At 36.2% G+C, this 23,869-nt stretch overlaps 1 protein-coding gene across 2 annotated transcripts in view; it reads left to right on the forward strand.

The window, feature by feature from the left end:
* The window catches only part of NALCN (sodium leak channel, non-selective), a 323,837-nt gene that overhangs the window by 114,980 nt on the left and 184,988 nt on the right, over window positions 1-23,869 (forward strand). For both annotated transcript variants that reach the window (XM_076009294.1, XM_076009295.1), the window contains exons 8-10: window positions 1,707-1,849; window positions 1,997-2,101; window positions 9,486-9,572. In XM_076009294.1, the coding sequence (XP_075865409.1) occupies window positions 1,707-1,849; window positions 1,997-2,101; window positions 9,486-9,572 (335 nt within the window). The remainder of the gene's footprint in view (window positions 1-1,706; window positions 1,850-1,996; window positions 2,102-9,485; window positions 9,573-23,869) is intronic.

Here is a 23,869-nt window from a genome sequence, read left to right on the forward strand (position 1 = left end):
GGTCCACCCACTTTTAACAACCCCCTTCTTAGTTTGGAGTTTTGGTCACTTGCATGTTCGAGTTTGAAATTTCTGTGTAATGAGAATGTATTTGTGTGGATGTTGGTTTTATAGTCTAGAACAGGCGTCCTCAAACTACGGCCCACGGGCCACATGCGGCCTGCCCAGGACATTTATCTGGCCCGCTGGGTGTTTTTGCCGCAGCTGCCTGTCCTGCTTCGCAGCCAACTGGTCTCGGGTCCACAGTGCGCATGTGTGGAATGTGCCCCCGCACTCTTCAGTGGCCCTCCAACGGTCTGAGGGACAGTGAACTGGCCCCCTGTTTAAAAAGTTTGAGGACCCCTGGTCTAGAATAATAAAATTCACTTACAGCAGTAGAATTGATTGAGGTCCAAAATGTTGGCCAGTTTTATGAATAACAACATATATCATATTTGTTTTATAAACAACTTTAAGTCAACACTATATTTGTATGTTTTCTCACAAAATAATATACAGCAATTATTTTTCATTTTTTCATGATAATGATACTTGAAATATCTTAAGAACTCACCATTCACCAATGCCTTCTAGAAATTAAGTCATTTAATGCTCGCAAGAATAGAAGGTCTGTGTTATTTCCCATTTTATAATTGGGGAAACTAATGACAGAATATCAAGAGGCAGGATTTCATCACTGTGAGATGTGTAGGACCTTCTTCCAGAATGACTGGTTTAATTCTAGTCCCCTAACTAGTCTCTGTGCAACCTCAGACAAGCTACTTAATCTTTGTGTGCTTTAGTTTTCCCATCTGTAAAATATCTCATAATGTTGTTAGGATTAAACACATCTATTCCTTGTATGGCATTTTAGGATCTCTTAACCAGGTGTTATAAAATCTGTGCACATATTTTTAACTTTCCTTTATTTCCATTACCAGAAGTATTTTCAATGAAACAATTCCCCCAGAAAATACAAAATACTATTTGATGATTTACTACCTTATATTTTGATGTTCAATAAACACTATGAAATTTAAAGGCAAGCTCCATCATATTGATTTTTAGAGCCTAAGATACTGTAGCATTTCTGTGAGAAAGTGGTTTTAAATGAAACCCAACTCTCAGATTTATTTCATTTTGGTCAAAATTATAGCAGGTGCTTTTCAGTGTACTGAATGTGTTAAGCCCAAAATGGCAAGCTTAAATAAATGGTACACATTCTTTTTAATTATATTTGATTTGAATGTTCATTTCTTTTTCCATGTTATTAGATGTATTTAATAGCTAAAGATATAATAAAATTATTTTATTGCTAGACAGAAACATCTTTATCAAAAATTTCTTAAAATTTTATAGAAAAGGCCAGGTGCAGTGGCCTATGCCTATAATCCCAGCACTTTGGGAGGCTGAGCCAGCAGGATTATTTGAAATCAGGAGTTCAAGATCAGCCAGGGCAACATAGCAAGACTCCATTTCTACAAAAAATAAAAATAAGATATAAAGAAAAAGAAAAAACTATGGTGTAAAGTCAGTGTTACAAAAGAAATTTATAGAAATAAAATCTTATAAGGACAATAAAATGTTGCAGGTGATTTTAATCCCTTTTTGAAGAGTTTTTGTCATTGAGAAAATGAGCATGGATAAATATTGATTGTTTTTCTTGGAAATGTTTTCTTATTTCAAAAGTCAACCATAACTCAATCTGCTCTCCTCTCTCTTGACAGGCACCAGCATATTCACAGTCTACGAGGCTGCCTCGCAGGAAGGCTGGGTGTTTCTCATGTATAGAGCAATTGACAGCTTTCCCCGTTGGCGTTCCTACTTCTATTTCATCACTCTCATTTTCTTCCTTGCCTGGCTCGTGAAGGTACTGCAAAAAAAAAAAAAAAAAAAAAAAAATTGTACCAATAGAGTCTATATTTTGCGGTAGTTTTACTGATTTCTGTTTGTTTTGGTTATACTCTGCTTCCTCCTTCCCAGTGGTTGATAAATGCGGTTTATAATTTTCTTTCAGAATGTGTTTATTGCCGTCATCATTGAAACATTTGCAGAAATCAGAGTACAGTTTCAACAAATGTGGGGCTCGAGAAGCAGCACTACTTCAACAGCCACCACGCAGGTACAGTGTCAGCAAGACGACGCCACAACCCATTTGAACATTTGCATATTGCCATCTCACCACCAGTGGTACTTAAAGAAGCTCTGATATGATGGTTGTCTGCAATCTATCTGACTCAGTTAAAGAGCTGTTTAAACATGCAGGTGCAAAAGCCTAAACCCAGAACAAACAAATCAGACTTTCTAGATAGTGGGGTGAGGGCACCCATATTTTTAACAGCTCCATGGCTGGTTTAAATGCAAAATCAAGATTGTCAATCACATTTATTATGTACCTTTGATTTGATGCTGATATCACAAGTCCTCAAAGGGCTTGCAGATAAAATATAACAACTGTGGAATTTCCTACTTTTTTAAGTATTTATTCAAGTAACTGCAAGCCTATATAATGCCCCTTGTGTACAGGATTGGAATTTTTAAATTGGAAAATATATTTCATTCAGAACAAACCAATCACAGTATAATAATCTATGAAGAAGACCCTTCAACCCCAAATGCATGCCTGTGATTTCTGAGAAATCACTATATATTCAGAAGAATTCTCATAATAAACTCCCATAAAAGAATATTGTTCCCATAAAACAATAAGGCTCCTGAGAAATAGGAGAAGGCCTACAATTTTACTAAAAGTAGCAGAGCAGTTATATGTAAGAGGACAATTCAGATCCAATGTAATTGATTTTATTTTTGGTTTTGTTTTGTGTGTTTGTTTTTGTGGTAGTTAAAAAGAGGAATGCTGGTTTATATATCTTCTAGTACAAATCATTATAAAAGAGAGAGAAAATAAAAACTTCATAATCAAGAATAAAATGGTTTAATGCCTTATAATTATTATTTAATATTAAATAACACTAATATTAAATTAATTAATATAAAATTCTAAAAGAAATTTTTATAAATACTTATACAGGCCTATTTGGACAATGTTATATAGTAAAGAGCCAAGGTATAAATTTTACTTTGAAAACCTTCAGATTGAGCTTTTAAGAATTGTATGTTTAATTGCTATTAAGCACACCAATATTTGGGAAGAACCTCATGGTGTTGCAGCATCTGTATGATGCTGTACAAGTGAATTGTCTAAGTTAATATATTATAGATTAAACAGTGTTGATGTTATTCAATTTTGACAAACAGCTAATTCAAACTTCCATAAAAGAGGTTTTGAAAATGCAATATAGGTTATAGGAAAGCCTTGAAGGAATCAACCATATCACATTTTTATTTCTTCTCTCTTCTCTTTTATAAAACCACAAGGAACAGTAAAGTTCCAAGTCCATCCTGAGGGGACAACCTCTTGAAGGGCATGATTTCTCTTATAGGCATTGAGACCTAATTGAATATGGAACTGTGAACTCCGCACTTACATCCCAAGCAATGTTCCTGGGAGATGACCTAAAATATTTTTAAAACCATATTATTTTTATTGAGTAACTCTTAAATATAAAATCACAGCTGGAAAAGTAGTGTTTCCAAGTGCCATCAAATCAGCCGGAAGTTACAATAGAAAAGGAAATGTGAAGAGACTTTGAACAAAGTTGTATAAAATTATTTTGATGGAAAATTGTATTTCATCAGGAGGAATAAGTTGGTAATTCAGAGGTAATGCATCTAGATATTCAGCAGAGGTAATCACACAGAGAATTGTGAAAAACCATTAAGAAAAATGCTATGGCTGAGGACCTGGTTGCTAAGCAACCAAAGCTCCCACTGCCAGCCTCTTGGTGAAACACCACTTAGGTAGCCTAGCAACAGGCCTTTAGGCCCCGCCCACCCCTTACTAGCCACTTGCAAGTGGGGCCAGATGTTTTTATGTGTAAAGATGGGAGAGACATCATTTGCCATGATTCTGTTACATTTTAGAATCTGACCAAACTCTGTGAACAAGGACTTCTCATGAAGTGGTTTAAAACACTAAATCACAAGTTTCAAATTCTAATGAAACAGGCTTTAAGGGAATAACATAAAATGGTTATTGTATTGTAAAGCACACAGCTTTTCAGACAGGAAGTCCATTCTTGCCTTTCTCTAGTATGTGGAAAATTTGCAGTTATTTGATATAAGTTATTCTCACCAAAGGGTTAAGTTAAAGGGATTCTAGGCATGTTGGACTTGTAAGTCTGTAGACTTCCTATGACAGCCATGTGTGTAGAAATATATATTACATATATAACATATATACATTATATATAGTATATAACATATTATGTAATATATATTATACATACACACACACACCATAACCTGGACAATGAAGGGGCTTTCTGACATTTTAGGCAGTTCACTAGGAACTGGGTCTGATTTAGAGGCAAAATAAAATCAGTGATGAGAACTGTTTCTTTAAAATAACAAAGCACCATTTTTAGTTGAATGGTCACCACCAAATGCCTTCAAGTCACAGCATAGAAACAAATTACAGAGAGATTAATGCCATAGGTCTTGTGGAGACCATAAATAAAACATGTAACAGGAAAGCAGAAAGAAAATGATGTAGAAAATTCAGGTTTTAGTAATCATGAGTCTGCCTCAACTCCCTCCCAGTGGGGCATGTGACTTTCAGACCTGCATGGTTATTAGACATGGGTAACGGGTGCCCCATGCTCAGTTCTGTACAGGTTAAGGGCAAGAGACTCGTACATCCATTATATAAGAGCCCCACGATGGGACTACCCATGCCACAAATTTTTAATGGTGTTGCTTGCAGCACCAAATGTTGGGATGTTCAGATGTGCTGCAAAGTCCTGCGTACAGAATTTAATCCTGACCTTTACTTCCATTACTTCAAAGCTTCCCTTCAGCTAATGTTACCAGTCCTCTGGTCCTCTGACCTAGACTGGCCATGATGGAGATGAACATATCCCAACTTTGCCTGGAGTAGAATTCAAAGAACTGCTACACCTTAGGGCCACACGAGGCTACTTTTTGTTATGCATAGCAGTAAGAGACACAAAACAGACTTCTGACAGTCAATGCATAGCTAACTTTTATAAATGCATCCTGAACCAATAGGGTTTTATGAAAGGTTTAATAAATAAATATACTGATTGTGTAAAGAAAGCAATAATTTCTGGGTCTGTTGTTATCTCTGATGGAGCACTATTGTTGACACATGTTTTCTGAATTAATGTCTCCTAATTAAAATAGAAGACTGAGAAGGGTAGAGTTGAGGCAGGAAAAATGGAAATGTTTTGAGTTTTTCCTACTTTGTGGTTCCATCAATATGTTGAGAGTGTGCATTTCTACAATGCCTAAAGCAATGTTTGTGTAATGTGCAGTGCTGGGTTAAAAAGCAGAAAGGCATGGATGAAAAGAAACATGATCAAAAATGGAATTTCTTCACCAAAAAAAAAAGACTATATACAATTTAATTCTCAAAGACAGTACTCTAGTAAAGATTTGTTTACTGTGTTCCAAGGTTATTGATTTCCATATGAAAATACATCATTAAAATATGTGAGAAAACAATTTAATAATGCAGTTCAGAGAAGGGCAATTCTAACATGGTGCAATAGTGAGCTCCTTCTAATAAGAAACCATACTAATAGAATAATACATTCATCATAGGAAGCCATAAATGAGAATTACATTTTGTGAGGCTGCATTATTGAATATATTATTTAATAATTAAATCAAGCCAGGTGTCCGCTCTCACTATCTTGTGTCATAATGACATTATCTATTTTTTTTTTAAAAAAAGATTGGTTTTGAAAGAACTCAAAGAACTTAAAGACTTTGAAATAAATGTTAGATTTTCTCTGCTTTACTCTGTGTGGGTTTGTGTGTCTGAGTTTAAAATTTTAATTCAGCTGCTAGTGATTCTCCTTGTTACCAAGGTTCTTCCCCTTACTATTTCCCATTAGATAACCTATTAGTGTTGATGATGATACTGATGATATTTTGCCTATAGCAGAACAATCTCCAAAACATTTTTAACTACTTTGTAAATCAGATGACCCATTATAAAAACCTAGCAGTTCCAAATGAGAAAGCCTGAGATAATTCTCAAGGCCAATGATTGTAAAATAAAAAGAGCACTTATGGAAATCTATTCATGTAATTGACAATATTCCACTAATTCAGAACATCTTATTACAGTCAGTACCATATATTGCCAGCTGCACTAAGCACTGTGTAATGGCTTTATAACCTGTCTTATTTAATCTTCACCATAATGTCAAGAAGGAGGTAATATTATTGTCTCTGCTTTGCAGATGAAAAAATGACAAAGACTGGAAATTTAATCATCTTATCCAATAGTATATATAACCTGCAAGCTGTAAAACTGGAGCTCAAAACCAGGTTGCTCAGCTGCCAGAGGCTTCAGTATTTTTATTTATTATGAGTTCCTGCCTCATTTTAATTTATCCATTACAAGTCCTACCATTGACATGGCTATATTTGTTCTAGCTCCATGTTAACTTCTCTTTTCTTAAAAAAGATAGTGTTTATTGTTGGCTGAAAGTGAGAGTCTCATATTTTATTACTGAGAATGTAAATTAGACCATCTTTTCTGTAAAACAGTTTGGCAATATGTATCAAAAGGCTTAGACATTTATATTCTATTAGACTAAGTGATCTCTCTTCAAGGAAATTTATCCTAAGAAAAATTTTGGATGATAGTTAAGAATGTATATTTCAGAACATTTATGGGGCACTTTTGGTAAATTTAAAAAATGGAAATAATTTTAATCTCTTGCAATAAGTTGATTGTAAATTATGAAATTGGAATAAATACCAACCATTAAAATAACAATTGAACTTTATTGACATGAAAATGTACTAACAACATGTTAGTACCCCCCAAAATGATCCTATGTTTATGTGTGTGTGTGTGTGTGTGTGTGTGTGTATAAAATACCTGGAAGGTTAACTCTAAAACGTTAGTAATGGTTGTCTCTGGGGGATGAGTTTAAGATGTTTTTACAGCTTATCACATTTTCTAAATGTTTAACAGTAAACATGTTTAATTATATAATGAGAAGGGAATAGTTACATCATTCAGATGAAAGAAATCATTGGACATTCTAACTGAAACCACCTGTGTTAGTTAATTTAGGTTCAGCTGCAAGGGACAAAAAACCCAAATGAAATTGCTTAGATAAAGTAGAATTCCATTCTTTCTCTTATAGAGTTGGACAAGGTCATTTACCATTGTGTGGTCATCTGTGTTGCCACAGATCCAGACTCCTTCCATCTTTCTGCTCCACCTTGCCCAGCCTCCACAATCAAAGTTGCCTTTTGGACTGAGATGGCTACTGTAGCTCAAACCCTCACATCCATATTCCAGAGAGCAGGAAGGAGAAATAGAAGAAGAAAGAGAGGGTTTCTGCTTAAATCCTATAGCCAGTATATAGTTATATGGCTGAGTTTCATATGGCTGAATTATATGGCTGAAGATGAGCTTCACAAAAAGGATAAGAATTAGTCTTTTTTCTTGGTGGTCCAGTGGCCCCATAAAAATTCTCTTACTTTGGAAGACAGGGAAAACAGACATAGAGGGATGACTGACAGCCCCTGCCACTCTTCAACCAAGGATCTGAGTGTCTGAGGGGTCCTAGCTTCTGATAGCTAGCCCAACTTCTATCTCAAAGATTTGCTGTTGTATTAACCAGTCTAAATATTGTTTTAAAATTTAGAGAACTAAAGAGACAATGAGCATTTTCCATTTCCTTTGCTTTATTTCATACAAAGGAGTGACATTCAGAGAACACTTTTACTGACAATTGAATTGATTCGTTTGATTTTGGCCTACTGGAAAAAAAAAATAATTTATCAGAGAAAATTAGTCTGCTACCAATCAAAGTAAATATATTCTCCAGGATCCTTTGTGCCATGATAAGAGGGTATAGGCTGTGATCAACAGAGGGTTTTTAACTAGTAACTAGCAGGATTGATTTTGTCTTTTGTCCTTAAAAGGAAATTTGCAGAATTTTGACAGGGTCTTTAAAAAAGCCCTTTAATAGGTTTGCATTTCCACTGAAGGCTGTATTCTCAGAATGAGCCTATTCAGGAAGGATGTACTTGATTCTACCACCAAGAATAGCTTTTAAAATTCATTCTAAGGAGACTCAGAATCCTGTAAATGGACAGCTGAGATAAACAACTTATAGTTGGCATCTTTGTCAAAGAATCTTTCTGTAAATGTGCACCTCAATTTTGTCATTTAAAAAATAGATATATGGCCTGTGAATTTCAGCACTCGTCTCCGACCACCTCACTTATTTTATAGAGGTCAAGTTTACTGTTTGCAAATAATCTACTAGGGATTTGAAACTATGATTATAAATCCTAGGTAATGTGATCTTTGAGTCATCTTACTCATACTTCCATCAACAATTACGCTTTTGAACAGGGTCAGACTGACTAACATGAGAACATAAAGAAGAATGGAAAAGGGAATGTTTATGTGTGCAGAGCAGTGATCTCAGGCAGGAATGAAACAGTGAGTGCTTGTGGTTAGTATCTTTACCTAGAAAAATAGCAATCCTTAATTTTGCCCTATTTCATTACTTCTGCCCCACAACACACATACTCCTTAGGAACTGGAAAGAAAATATATTAATATTAGTGGGAAAATACATATAAGTGGAAAATGTCTTCCAGCTGGATGTAATATTGACAGATAAGTAATTTTTGAATCAATAAAATATGCAGTGAGATAATAACCTGGGAATCTAATGCAATGAATTTCAGATTTTAGTAGGCCTATGGTATCTTGAATTTCATCACTTACAAGCCAAAAGAACCTAAATTCCCTTCATAAATATGTACATAAAATTTCTGTTGAGCATATTAATTTTGGCCTAGTTAAAATAATTACACCAAGTCTATTAAGCACGGTGTATGTCTCCTAGCACTAAAATAACACCAGTCTCTTTCTCTGTGCCACATGCCCACTTGTTGTATTGTTGATCCTGAGAATATTATCTCAGTAAGAAATATCAACTGAATAAAAATAAAACTTTGCCACCTATAGTAAAAACACACCAGACACAATTCTTTAGAATATCAATGTTCATTTTTCCTAGATCTAATAATAGATAATAATCAATGTAATGGGGATAAAACACTGAATGAAGTGTTTCTCTTGCAGAGAAAAATAGTTGAGCAATTATATGCAGAGCATAGGTGAGGTAGGAAGTGCCTGACACGTAGCAAGTACTCAATAAACTCAAGTCATTATCATTGTTCTTGTTACTGTTATTATTCACTTATGTTTTTAGTGTACCAATGAACATAATTAAAATGATGTATGTTCCAAATACAAGTCCATAACGAGAGAAATTCTTGATAACATAAAAGTACAGAAAGCTGGAGACATAAAGTGAGAGTTCTCAGTGTTCCATGTTAAATGTCTCTGACTCATCTCCCTCTTTGTCTTAAAGATGTTTCACGAAGATGCTGCTGGCGGTTGGCAGCTGGTAGCTGTGGATGTCAACAAGCCCCAGGGACGCGCCCCAGCCTGCCTCCAGGTGCAGTAAAACGCCATTTTCAAAAATCACCCAGGAAAGGTCTTTGAATCTTATTTTATACAAGGAAATACACAGCTCTTTAAAGTCTAGATTTGCCCAAATTTGCAGTCCTGAAGTCAGGGATGGTAATTGACTTCTTCCTGTATTCCCGGGACCTAGCAGTTTTTAGCTACACAGTAGGGATGTGATAAATTTCTGATGAATGAATACACACATTTAAGAGCATTTCAGCAGTATCCAATCGATAAAGAATTCTGTGGTCACGTTAAATCTTATAAAAATATTCTTTTACAAAGGCTTGACTTATTTAGGAGTAGACAGGCATGGTCACGATTCACTTAATGCCTCACTGAGTTCCCGGGAAGAAAATGTTCTACTGCATAGCCTGTTTTCCTGCATTTGCAAGCTCTCAGAGCAACGGGATATAAAGGTGCTTCCTTAGCAGAGTGACAGACAGAAAACACAAGGTGATGGGCTTGCAGGTGAAGCCTGAGATCCCAGAGAGATTCTCACAGTGATGGGCCTGTAGGTGCCTGCCCGTGAACTTTCTGGACTCATCATCTGCTCCAAGCTTCTCAAAAGTCCCGATAAACTCCCTCACCTCCTCTTCAGTGGCCCACACTGGCATCTTCTCTTGCTTTGTTACTCCTCCCTGCCCCCAGATATCAGGAACTCATTCAAAACAGCTTTGTTACTCCTCTCTGCCCCCAGATATCAGGAACTCATTCAAAACAGCGTCACCTTAACAAGGGCAGCGCCCCTAACATTTTATAGTGTTTTCCCTCCTTTTCAAGGGTGAAAAAATCAAGCAGCCCACTCCTGGGAACAGAGGAGTAATTTTTCCTGCTGAAGAACTTTATTTTCTTTATTCTCTTTTTTTTTCAAGTGACAAATTCACTTCTCATAAGAGGTGGATTTTATAGTTCTTCATATTCCACCCCCATAACTTGGGGAAGTGTTTATATCTGCTTCAAAATGAGAACTTATCTGTTTTCTTTCCTTTGGATCTTCCTCCAGGTAGGGGCTTATTATGCATCTAAAGGATTGGTACATGAGAAACAAAACTGTACTCTGAGCCACTACTGTGGGCTGGATTTATATGGCCATTTTATCATATAGTCATTTGCTTCTTTTTGTTTACAATTTTATTGAGGTATGATTAATAAATAAAAATAGCATATATTTAAGGTTTACAATGTGATGACTTGATATATATACACATTGTAAATGATTACTACAACCAAGCTAATTAACACATCCATCACCTCACATACTTATGTGCAGGTGTGGTGAGAACAGTTAAGTTCTACTCTCTTAGCAAATTTCAAGTACACGATACAGTATTATTAACTCTAGTTACCATGTTGTCCATTAGATCCCCAGAACTTAGCTATTAATATCTTGTAACTCTGTGGTCCTCAACCCCTGGGCCTCGGACCAGTACCAGTCTGTAGCCTGTTAGTGACGAGGCCACACAGCAGGAGGTGAACAGTGGGTGAGCTAGCAAAGCTTCTGTATTTACAGCCTTTCTCCATTGCTCACATCCCTGTGTAAGCTCCACCTCCTGTCAGATTAGTGATAGGATAGATTCTCATAGGAGCGCAGACCCTACTATAATAAACTGGGCCTGCGAGGGATCTAGGTTGCACGCTCCTTATGAGAATCTAATTCCTGACCATCTGAGGTGGAGCTGAGGCAGTGATGCTTGTGCCGGGGAGCAGCTGCAAATACAGATTACCATTGGTGGAGAGGTTTGACTGCACAATAAATGTAATGCTCTTGAATCATCCCAAAACCATCCCCTACCTGTGGACTATGGAAAAATTGTCTTTCATGAAACCAGTCCCTGGTGCCAAAAATTTGGGAGACCTCTGTTATAACCGAAAGTGTGTATTCTTTGGCTAACATCTCCTCATTTCTACCCTCTGCCCCACAAGCCCCTAGAAACCCCCATTCTGCTCTCTGCTTCTATGAGTTCTACTTCTTTAAATCCTACACATAAGCAAGATCATACAGTATTTGTCTTTCTGTATCTGGCTTATTTCACTTGGCATAATATCCTCCAGGTTCATCTATACTGTTGCAAATGGCAGGATTTCCTTTTTTCTCACTGAATAACATTTTATTTTATGTATATACCACATTTTCTTTATCCATTTACCCATGAATAGATGCCTAGTTTATTTTCTTGTCTTGGCTATTGTGAATAATGCTGCAATGAACATGAGAGTGCAGACATCTCTTTGAGATACTGATATCATTTCCTTTGAATATATATCCAGAAGTAAGATTCCTAGATCATAAGGTAGTTCTATTTTTAATTTTTTGAGAAACCACCATATTGTTTGCCATAGTTGCTAAACTAATTTGAATTCCCACCAACAGTGTACAGGGTTCTCTCCTTCACATCTCTGCCAACACTTAATCATTTTTGTCTTTTTGATCATAGCCATTCTAACAGATGTGAGGTGATAACTCATTGTGGTTTTAATTTGCATTTCCATGATGATTAGTGATGGTGACCACCTTTTCATAAACCTGTTGACCTTCTTTAGAGCAATGTCTACTCGGATGCTTTGCCCATTTTTTAATCAGACAATTTGATTTTTTTGCTGTTGAGTTCTATGAGTTCCTTTATTAATTTAGGATTATTATCCCCTTTTTAGAAATATGATTTTTCAAATATTTTCTCACATTCCATAGGTTTCCTTTTTCATCTTGTTGATTGTTAGTTATTTGTTCCTATCGGTTAAAAGGATAGAGGGGGAAAAAGAGGAAGAGTTTACAATGAATACTGAGAGTGTTAAATATTATTGCATGGTGCTCCTTCTGTTTTATATTTGATGGTGACAATACTGCTATTATACAATTATACAGTAACAACAATTATAGTACTAGCATCTTGTCTAAAGAGCACGTTCACTTATGTTATTTGTTAATCCATCAACTGATATTTACTGAGCGCCAACTGTGTGCTAGACACAAAGATAGTGTTGAGAAAACAAGCACAGTCCCCACCCTCATTGAGTTTACTGTGTATTTGAGAGTGGAAGGAAAAAGACAGCATTGAACTAGCAATTGCAAGAGTGAATGGGATTTTGAAAGAAATGTAAGACATGATGGGATGTATAATTTGGAGTCCTCTCCCTTTGTATGAGAACTCAGAAGGTTTTCATGACGTGGTGAGTGATATCTAAGCCAAAACCAAGAGAATGAGGAAGGGAATGACTAAGGATGAATTTCACTACACCCCTGTGATGTAGAAAGATTAGCATGTATTATCAGCCATTTGTAGAAGAGAAAGTGGATATTCAGAGGATGCAAAAGAGTCTCCTGAAGTTATACTTCAACCACATGGAGAAGCCATCAAGTGCTGGGTCATCTGGTTCCTAGTCCTGTGCTTTATCCAACTGAAGAAAATGTGCAAGGATTCAGAAGCTTGTGAAAGAAATAAGCCATCAGGGATACTTTGAGTACCAGATCAGAGTTGCATGGGACCTGGAACACAATGCCTTACAATCTATTAAGTGCTTATTAATAGATGCTTCATGGTTGCGATCTGGAATCAGGAGGCAAGTCAGCCTCCTCATCACAGAGATTTGAGAACAGCAAGGGATAAATGGCAAGCAGAGTGTGATGACAAAACTGAGCGAGGAAATAGTAAAATAAAGTTTGGCATGGAGGTGGGCATAGATTCTGGGCTTGAAGTGTGTACATGTAGCATCTGAGAGACCTATATATTAGACATGTGTTATAAATAGAGCAGTGTGCTGGATAAGTTTTATGAATGGTGACTCATATGGTTAGAGACTAGGGAAGAAGAAGGTCAGTTCAATATGAAGGAAGTTCCATTCAACTCAAATTCACAAGTTTGGTTCTAAATCCAGCATTCCAGAAGGAGCCAATATTTGTGAAAGAGTATGGATGAAAACTGGTATGGCCAAGAAGTTGTCCATTTGTAGTGGGAAGAAACTGTGAATAGAGAGGGGATATGTTTCCATGTCCAAGCAAAAAAAAAAAAGTATTAATTAAAAGAAAAGAATTCTATAAAAAATATATTTAAGAGAAAATGCTCAAGAAATACTTGATGGCTTGATAAATGCCATTTAAATCTAGGTAACAGGAAAATTTCCATCTGAACCATCCATTCACTGTCTTGGACTACAATGATGTCTCATCCCCAAGGAAAAAAAGTACATAACACATTTTTAAATTATTAAACCCAGCAAAATGTGAATATGTTCTCATAAAAAATTAATTATAGAAATAAAGAGGAAGAGTTTAACTCCTCTTTCAATATAGCCTCTCTCATTCCCCTTCCAAGAGGAACCCTGGAGGTGAATGTTAAGAGTTGATTCTTCTCAGACCCCTGCAATTGCTCCTGCATTTACCTATGTTCTCTGAGATGAAAAAGCATTTCTCCAAGAGGTACTGCCATTTCACAGGGTTTCCTCTTCCTGCACTTCCTCCTTCAGAATTTAGCTCAAATGGCATTTGCATAAGGAAGTCTTCCTTATTCTCAAAAAAATAAACCAGATACTTCTGTTTCATGTTTCCATATCATCTAATATTTTTCTTTTGTGTCTATCATAATTTATTAAGGTACATTTAAGATATAATTATTTACTTAATATCTGTTTCTCTAACCAAACGAAACTCCTTAACTGTAGAGATTTTACTGGCCATGGTCGCTGCTGGAACCATGCAGTTGCTTAATTCATGTGTATTAAATGAGAGAACAATCCAGTGAAAGTATGACACAGAACCCTCTTGACTTACAAAAGTACCTATTTAATGTCTCACTTAGAAGACGCTTTATTTGTCCTCTTAATCTTGTCCACAGAAACTAGAAATCAAATGGATTGTGGCAATAACACCCATTTCTATAAAAAGCATTTATTTTTATGTGCATATCTAAAACAAGCTGTCCATTTGGAGTTTGTTTCTAGAAAATACCTCACAAAGGTTGCATGGCTTTGGATCACTCTAGATATTATTGTCAGAACATCTCTTCTAAATACTGGTGGCAGAGCCTCAACAGGATGTAACTCTAACTTATGTTACATCTTGCTTCATTCAGAATTCCTTTTATCCTGAGACCTTGCTGAATTTATTTATCAATTTCAGGAGTCCCTTCGTGGAGTCTTGGGGGTTTTCTAGATATAAGAACAAATTGCCAGGAAAAAGTGATAGTTTGACCTCCTCTTTCCTGATTTGGATACCCTTTATTTCTTTCTCTTGCCTGATTGCTCTGGCTAGGACTTCCAGCACTATGTTGAATAGAAGTGGTGACAATGAGCATCCTTGTGTTGTTCCACTTCTTAGTGGGAATGCTTTCAACTTTTCCCCATTCAGTATGATGTTGGCTGTGGGTTTTTTTTTTTTTTATGGCATTTATAATTTCGACATATATTCCTTCTATGCCTAGTTTTTGAGGATTTTTATCATGAAAGGGTACCAAATTGTGTTGAATGCTTTTTCTGCATTTATTGAGATGATCATATAGTCTTTGTTTTTTCTTCTGTTAATGTGATGAATCACATTTATTGATTTACATATTTTGAACCATTCTTGCATCCCTGAGATGAAGCCCACTTGGTCATGGTGGATTATTTTTTTTTATGTGCTGTTGAATTTGGTTTGCTAGTATTTTATTGAAGATTCTTGCATCTATATTCATAAGGGATATTGGTCTTTAGTTTTCTTTTTTTGTTGTGTGCTTTCCTGACTTTGGTATCAACATGATATTGGCTTCATAGAATGAGTTGGGGAGGATTCCCTTCTTCTTGATACTGGGAAATAATTTCTGCAGTATGGGTACCAATTCTTCTTTGTAGGTCTGGTAAAATTCACCTGTGAATCCATCTGGTCTGGAGCTTTTATTTATTTGTTGGAAGATTTTTTTATTACTGCTTCACTCTCATTGCTCATTATTTGTCTGTTCAAGAGTTCTATTTCTTCCTGATTGAGTCTTGAGAGGTTGTGGTTTCCAGGAATTTGTCCATTTCCTCTATGTTTTCACGTTTATGTGCATGGAGATTTTCATAATATTCATAGATGATATTTTATATTTCTGTGGTATCATTTTTTATTTCTGATTGAGCTTATTTGGATCCTTTCTCTTCTATTCCTGGTTAGTCTAGCAAGAGGTCTATTTATTTTGTTTATCTTTTCAAAGAACCAACTTTTTTTCATTGATACTTTGTATTAATTTTTTGTTTTCTATCTCATTTAATTCTGCTCTGACCTTAGTTACTTCTTCTCTTCTGCTGGCTTTGGGTGTGGTTTGCTCTTCTTTTTCTAGTTCCTTGAGATATGTCATTAGATTGTTAATTGATCTCTCTGTTTTTTAATGTAGGCATTTAAGGCTTAGGTTACAGAAGTCTCAGTTTATAAAATCAATGTACATAAATCAATAACATTCCTATCCACCAGTAACGGTCAAGCTGAGAGTCAAATCAAAGACTTGATATCATTCACAGTAACTACAAAGAAAATAAAATACCTAGGAATATACTTAACTAAGGAGATGGCAGATCTTTACAAAGAGAACTATGAAACACTAAGGAAAGGAATCGCAGATGACACAAACAAATGGAAAAGATTATAACTCAGTATGAATGGAGACTGGCTCAAATCCCCTTGTAAATGAAGTACATTAAAAAATCGTCTCTGTCCTTGTTTTAGGCTAAATTGCTTTGAATTCTCCAACTTTCTTCATGTGTACTATATATTGTATTTTTCACTTTTTTTTCTGTTTTCAGTATCTTTGTCTAGTTACTATCAGTAATTAGGTAATTTAATAAAATAAGATTGATTGATGTGGCTTAATCTTCCTCACCATCATTAAATTAAATACATAATGTAACTCTATTACACCGTGTATTTTACTTGATGTAACTTCTGTAATATTGCATGTTTTATGCATAGTATTTTATTATCTCTCTCTCTGACTAAATATATATACACACAAAATATAAATATTTCAGGCATATATCTATTAGGATTTTATATATTCCATTTAGCAGTGAGTTGGATCAAACTATTTTTTGTTGTTTCTCTACATTCCTAATGCACACACACATATTTTATCTCATGTCAAATGTTTTAATTATTATAGTATTTCTGTTTCCTCTTTATATATATATTGGTTATAGAGATATTAAGATGTATTAGAACACATAGAGATTTTCTTACTCTTCTACAGAATAATAGGCTCTATAGAGCCATTTTGGAGGGAAATATAGGTACCTTTGGTCTGCAATTTGAAACAAATTCATTCTGTGTTCTGAGGCACATATTATAATTATAATCATAGCTATAATTATAGCTACAATAGGAGTTATATGCAGGCATGCAAGGAAAGGATTCAATTTGGTGCCCTTAGACCCTTAGAGTGGTCTATTCTGTTTTTATAATAAAGGAAAATACATGTACTCATAAATTTAAAAAAATTGCAAAACCATAAGTTCAGAGCAGGAAGACTAGCAGAAAGGTATTGTTGGCCTGGTAGGTTATGTGCAGTGAGCTCTCTAATGCTACTTGTTGAAATGTTTACTTCATCAACTTAATGTTAATTATATTAATTTCACTAGGACATTACTCATATTTATCCAATTGTTAATGAACTTCCTACCATGTTTAATAGGACCAAGTTTAACAAAATACTTAGCATGGTAAATATATGCAGTTTCTAATAAATTCATTCCTAAAACAAGAACAAATAAGCACCCTCTGTCCTGCCTGGAATGTCTTTCTGGTTCGATCTCCACTGCTAACACACTTGTCTCCTAGAGTTCCCCATCCCTGTCTTTGGTTCTTATTGTGGGAACAAGGTGAGTGATGGTGAAAATGAAAAGTCTGAGAACGTGAATAAGCAAAGCTATGTACCTGGTTTCTTTTCCTTTTTGTGCTATAGCTGCCTCTAATGCATGTCACCTAACTTGACCTGCTTCCCTCCCACTCCTGCCTCCCCAGCTGCAGACATCCTTATCTTCACTTTACGAATAAATCCTCAATACATTATCTTTTTTGAGGGGGAATAAATCATGCTGTTGTAGGCTCTTAGAGAAAAGGCTCTGGAAACAGGCATATTTTAGCTGTGCTACTTCGTGGCACGAGCTTGGATATGTTTATGTAAAATCGGGATACTAATATCTCTTTCCTGGGTTTATGAGAATTAGTATTTTAGTCAGGAATTATTTGGTTCCAAGGAATAGACCATATGCTCAAAGAGAGCATTTATTACAAGTGTAATCAATCTTCCCAGGTAAATGTAGTTTCTGTGCCTCTCTTTTGCTCTCTGTTTGGGCCATATTTCTCATCGTTGTTTCTGTCTGTTGATCAACCTCTATTTTCTTATTTTGAACATGAGTTTTATTCTGGTTTTTGTTGACGTTGTTGTTTTGGTGGGGGTTTTTGTTTGGTTTTGTTGTTGTTCTTGTTTTTGTTTGTTTGTTTTGCCTATTACCCAAGTATGGCTGATTGCAAACTGAATTTGGTGACCTCCCAACCAAGGGCCCTAAAGAGACTCACCAGAAAACACCCAGAGGTGAAGGTGAACTGGGACAAAATAGTTTCATAATAGGCCACAAAAATGGGAGAGATTGGCCAGCAGCCAATTGGAAATTGCAATAGAAGCAGCAGGTACGCTGAAGCAAGTATTACATTTTCCTACAGCACAAACCCTAGGTAATTTCAGACCTCCCTTTAATTTAATCCCCTCTGAAAACCATGCCCCATATCTGCAGGAACCACACTACTGAGGCACCCTCATCAGCTTCATGGAGCAGGTAGAGTGAGGATATAACTCTTTGATCATATTAAGTAGTGAGACTTGACCTCAATAGTTATAACTCAGGTATAATTTTCCTATTAAACTTTTAAGTCTTACGGGAATAGAACTGTAACTTAAGAGATAAATTAATAGGCTATTTACAGTCTGACCTGAAGTTCAAATCACCATGTATAGGTAGTTTCTTTTTTATTATTATTTCAGAATATTACAGGAGTACAAATGATTTGGTTTTGTATTGCTTTTGTACTGCTTGAGACAAAGTTATAAGTGTGTCCCTCACCCAGATGGTGTACATTGTACCTGTTAGGTATGATTTTACTCATCCCCTCTCCTTGCCTCCCACCTGCTTGATTTCCATTGAGTTTTACTTCCATTTGTGCACATGAGTGCCATTTGGTGAGTTCCAATTTAATAGTGAGTACAGGTGGTGTTTGTTTTTAAGATAGTTTCTTTAAGGAAACACCACATCGTTTCTATGTAGTTACAAATGAACAAGTTGTAAATTGGTGCTATTTCACAATATTATATTAAGTCTTTTTCTTTGCATTTTAAAAATATATTTATTCTGAAATAATTTAGAACACAGATATGAAGAATACCTGTGTATCTATCCTTAGAAATAATAATAGCTAACATTTATATACTACTCACTATGTGTCAGGCATTAAGTGTTTGAAAGGTATTAAATTATTTAACGCCCCACAGCAGTGTCATAAATGTAGGTACTAGCATGATCTCTGTTTTACAGATGAGGAGTTGAGGTACATAGAGCATAAATAACTTGATGAAGGTCACATAGCTAGGTACTGAATGGGTTTTCATCTCAGGCAGACCACCTTATATTTTTGACTACTTTATTTTCATAACTGTATATTATCCCACTATAAAAATATATTGGTTCATTCATTTATTCATTCTCGTATTGATAGATATTGAGATTGTTTTCTATTGTTTTGTTATTGCAGATATTCCAAGACTTTTCTTGCCCATGCCTTTTTTGCACACGTGTGAGAATTATTCTAACATATATAAGGAGGAGCGTGGTTTCTGGGTTAAAGCATATGAACAACTTTGACTCTATGAGATATTGCCAAATGGCTCCCTAGATGATAGGGCCACTTTTGCTGCCTACTAGCAACTTGTAAGCCTGCTCCTTGTTTCACATCCTTGTCTATGCTTGATGTTATGAGGCTTTTACACCTGAAGGCATGAAATGCTGTCTCATAATGTTAAGTTTGTATCTCCCTTGTAAAGCTCATGGATGTTGAGCATTTTTTCATATATTCATGGACTTCTTACATTTTCTATAGATTTCTTATTTATCTCATATGTTCATTTATTGATTTTTCTAAATGATGTTTGGAAATTCTGTGCCTTTCTAAAGGGTATATTGCTTCCATCTAAATAAGATGACATTAAAATATTAGATAGAAAGACAAATCCTAAATATGAGTGCTTGACATAAGGTACGTTTTGCATCTCTACCATGTTTAGGCAATAAGGCAAATCTTTCACGTTGTATTAAAGAAGCCATTTATAAAGTTTTTCCAACGTGTATTCTTAACTATGAATATCGGAAAAGTGAAAAGTCATAAATTAGCTCTTTTCACATCAAGCCGACCAGTTATGTAGGTTGTTTAAACTCTAAGTTAGCGTAAGCAACAGCTGCTCAAAAGGGTCACTCCAAGGCATGATAAACAGAACTCTATTAAATTGGAACCTCATCCCTCGATGGCTGCTGTGACGAGCCATTTTTCCCCTGCCTCTCAGGAGGGAGTATTCATCTCTTGACAATTTGACAGATGTGGCTGCACACTTTTGAGCCACCTTCCAACACATCCCCATGATCTATGATGGTGAAGAAAGTCTCTGACAAGAAAATGAAAATACGTATGCATGAGACCTGGCATGGTCGAGCTCGGTGTCTCTCTGGAAACATCTCATTGTGTGCCCCTTTCTGTAAAGAACGAAGGTAACAGGTTCTTACCATAAGTAGGTCAAATTGTGGCAAAATTATTACTGTCACGTTTTAATGCTTTTTGAAAATATTTCCAGTGAAGGCTAAAATTGGGGGAGGTGGGCTGTGTGATGTGTGTATTTCAAGGGATGAAGTGACATCCCGGGCACTTCTTAAAGCATCTATCTTCGTAATGAACCTTCCCACAGTCTGGCAGATAATTTCAAGAATTGATGGAGCCCACCGGGATGTAGGTTCCTTGCAGAAGCTAGCCTCTTCCATACTCAGGGACCAGTGTGAGAGGACAATATGGTCTAGCTAAGACAGCGCTGCTAAGAAGAATGCGGGGCAGTTTGCTTAATCTCTCCGAGCCTCAGTTTCCTTGCCTGAGAAATGGGGATAATAGCATCTCTCAGGATTGTGTAAGAATTGGAAATGATGCACTGTACATAAAATACCTGCTACGGTGCCTGGGATGTTGCGGGCTTCTCCTTCTGTGGCGATGACTGGCATTGCCATCGGCACACGCTCCCAACCCTGTTAGCTACTCGGGGAGGCCCATCCTTTTCCAGGGGGTCAGCTCTCTCACATGCCCTTGGCCCGGTGACTTGCAGCCTTTAGATCCAGCCCTGCTTTCTTTCCCGGGTCTTGGAAGTGTGTTTCCAGGTGTCCAATGGCGTGTTTCCCGGGCATTCACACAGACACATCTCAGATCAAAAACTAAATGCACCTCTCCCCCAGCCATGCCCACAGAGAAATCAGGCTTTTCCTGCATTTCCAGGAAACTGCATACCAACCCATAATGCCTCACTTTGTCCTCTCCAAGTCTAATCTGTCTTCAATTCTGTCATTAATTCAGTCTTTCAATTTTTTTTTTAAATTGTTTAATCCATTCTGTCCTAATATCCCTACCCTAAAAATCAGGTCAAAAAAAAAAAAAGCCTCCTCAAGAAAGTGATTTCTGAGTACTTGGTTATATTTGGTCACCTTCTTTTCTGTTTCTCTGTTTCTTCTCTGTTGCCCGTTCCACGTGGTAGGCACAATTGGCAAAGATTACATACACCGGATTGTATGTGATCGTACACACTCGTGCACATGCAGAACGACGCAGCCCTCGCACACAGCAGACAGGAATTCTTACTCCCCTCCTCATATGTGATGCCAAGTGATCCCTCCCCACGCACACGCATGTGCACACACGTGCACACACACTCATTTGCAGTTTCTAACAGCAAAACATTAAACAACTGGCTTAAAGAAAAAGGTTTGGGGATAAATGGAATATAATTCTACAATTACCTGGAATGAGAGTTAAAAACAGGAAAAGAAAATAACTAAAGGCAAAAGAGGGTGCCTAAAAGGTTCATTGAAAAAGGCCAATGTAGTGTTGAAGCTAGTTATGGCCAAATCAATTAAAGAGAGAGGTCAGTGGTATAAATCTTCAGTTCTGAATATTCCATATGTATCTATTCAAATGTATATATTTAATATATATCTAATATAGCCTGATTTTATGTTTGTATGTTGCCTGATTGTATGTTGCAAATAATAATTATATTCAGAGTAGACACCAGAAGATCAGGCATACTACAATAAAAAAATAAGATTAAATTCGTGCTATTTTTATTTATTTACTTATCTATCTTACTGGCAATTATATGGTTTTGCTTCTTTAATTTGTTAAGCCTTATTGGAAGAGAGAAATATTCAGAACATTTAAATTTATTTGTATGTTAAATTATCTCAGACTAAATTCCTAAATCATTTGATGTTTTAATCTTCCACTTTGAATGATCCTGTGACTCTTCAGTATTTATAGTTGTGTTAATTAGGAGATATGTGCTAACTTATGTCAAGCATTTATAAAATGTTCATTGGGGATAAATTTCCACTGTCAAAGATTTATTCTATCGTCACCTTTAGAAAAAAATGAAGGATGAGTTGTTTTGTTTTTGTTTTTCGTAAGTCTTGATTTGGGGGTTAAATATTTAACCCTGTGAGCCTTAAGCCAGGGTTTGAGACTGCTGTGTATTTTCTCAGTGTTCAACACAATCTGTGGTAAAAGGGTTTGGAGGAGCGGTATGACTCCTTCTGTACTCTAAGGCTGATGACAGGTTTGGGCATAATAAAAAAATCTAAGCCACTTTCTGTATTTCTAGCAGTTCAATTTTTAAAGTTTGTTTCTCTATCTTTCCTAAATACTTCAAATGTCTCAAAATGAGTCTCTCATCAAAGACACTATGTAGTTAAAAATTAGTTTTCTTTATGTATGCATTCATCGACTATCACAAGTGAGGTCTTGCATTGCTTTAGATATACAGGGTATAAAAAAGGACAATTAGTTAATTGTTCAATTTGTAATTTCTCTCTTCAGTTTAAAACAAAAGTTTTGTGTTTACCTGCCCACCATTTAATACTAAAAATAAATACAAATATATAAAAGTAAGTTTCGAGTGAGTTTAGATGGAGGAATTTAATTAGCTATGGAACGTCAATTAAAGTGTCTCCAAAGATTTAAGATCTTAAATCATCCAAAGATCTTAAATCATCACGGTTTTAAGTGTCCTCTGTCTAGCATTCCTTTGATAGCCCTTCCTAATTCCTACCTGAAATTACTCATGAAGACAAAGATGAAGAAAAACTCACAACAAACAATACTGATACTAAGATTAAGAAAGCACCTTTTGTCAAAATCCAGTGAGATTATTCAGTAACTATGTGGTTGCTGGAGCTCTAGTGGGAAAATTATAAAATGTTAGTGCCTGTACTCCAGCCTTTCCCTTGCCCTTGACTGTAAGTCAGAGTCTGAGGGTCATGAGGAAGGGACAGCCCTGGTCACTGTCACTGGCAGAGGCTTATCACCAGACATGGGTACTGAGGCCTCCCCGGCCAACCATCACTCTGGGTCTTCTTGTGCCCAAGGCAGAACAGCGTAGCTTCTTGGAGCATACAAGTAGGAGATTATATTACTTGAAACAACAATATCATATTACTTGAACTTGAACGTCCTAATTTGTTTTGCTCACCTTGTGCTAATTCACTAGGAGTGAGAAGGTCTCGGCACCATCACCTAGTTTAGTGCTTCCCTCTTATTGGAGTCCTCGCCAGGACACTTAGGGGGAAGCTGCCTTTCTGGAGCTTGGCTCATGTCCAATCAGCCACGTTGAGAGTACCAATGTTGCTTTCATTGAATACAGAAGGTAGAGAATTGTATAGTCCCTTGTGGCTACATTCCTTAGAAGGGAGCGGAAAATCCTTTATGACCAATTCAGTACATGGGTGAAATCAAGTCATGTCAAAAACTATTACATTACTGAATCTACTATGCATCCCGCATTGTAGGAACTCAGTACTGAAGTCTATAGGAACAGGAGCCTAAGAATAATACTGGTGTGATTTTTCTACCCTTTTTCTAGAAACCAGGGACCATTAGAGAAAAAGTATTATAGAAGTAATATTTTGATTCTTACTATTACTCATATCCTGCCAGATACTCAAGATCAACACTTCATTGTTGAAAAGCCAAGATTTTGGCAATTTCCA

The sequence above is a fragment of the Microcebus murinus genome, chromosome 13, assembly GCF_040939455.1.
Source record: "Microcebus murinus isolate Inina chromosome 13, M.murinus_Inina_mat1.0, whole genome shotgun sequence".
Lineage (NCBI taxonomy): Eukaryota > Metazoa > Chordata > Mammalia > Primates > Cheirogaleidae > Microcebus > Microcebus murinus.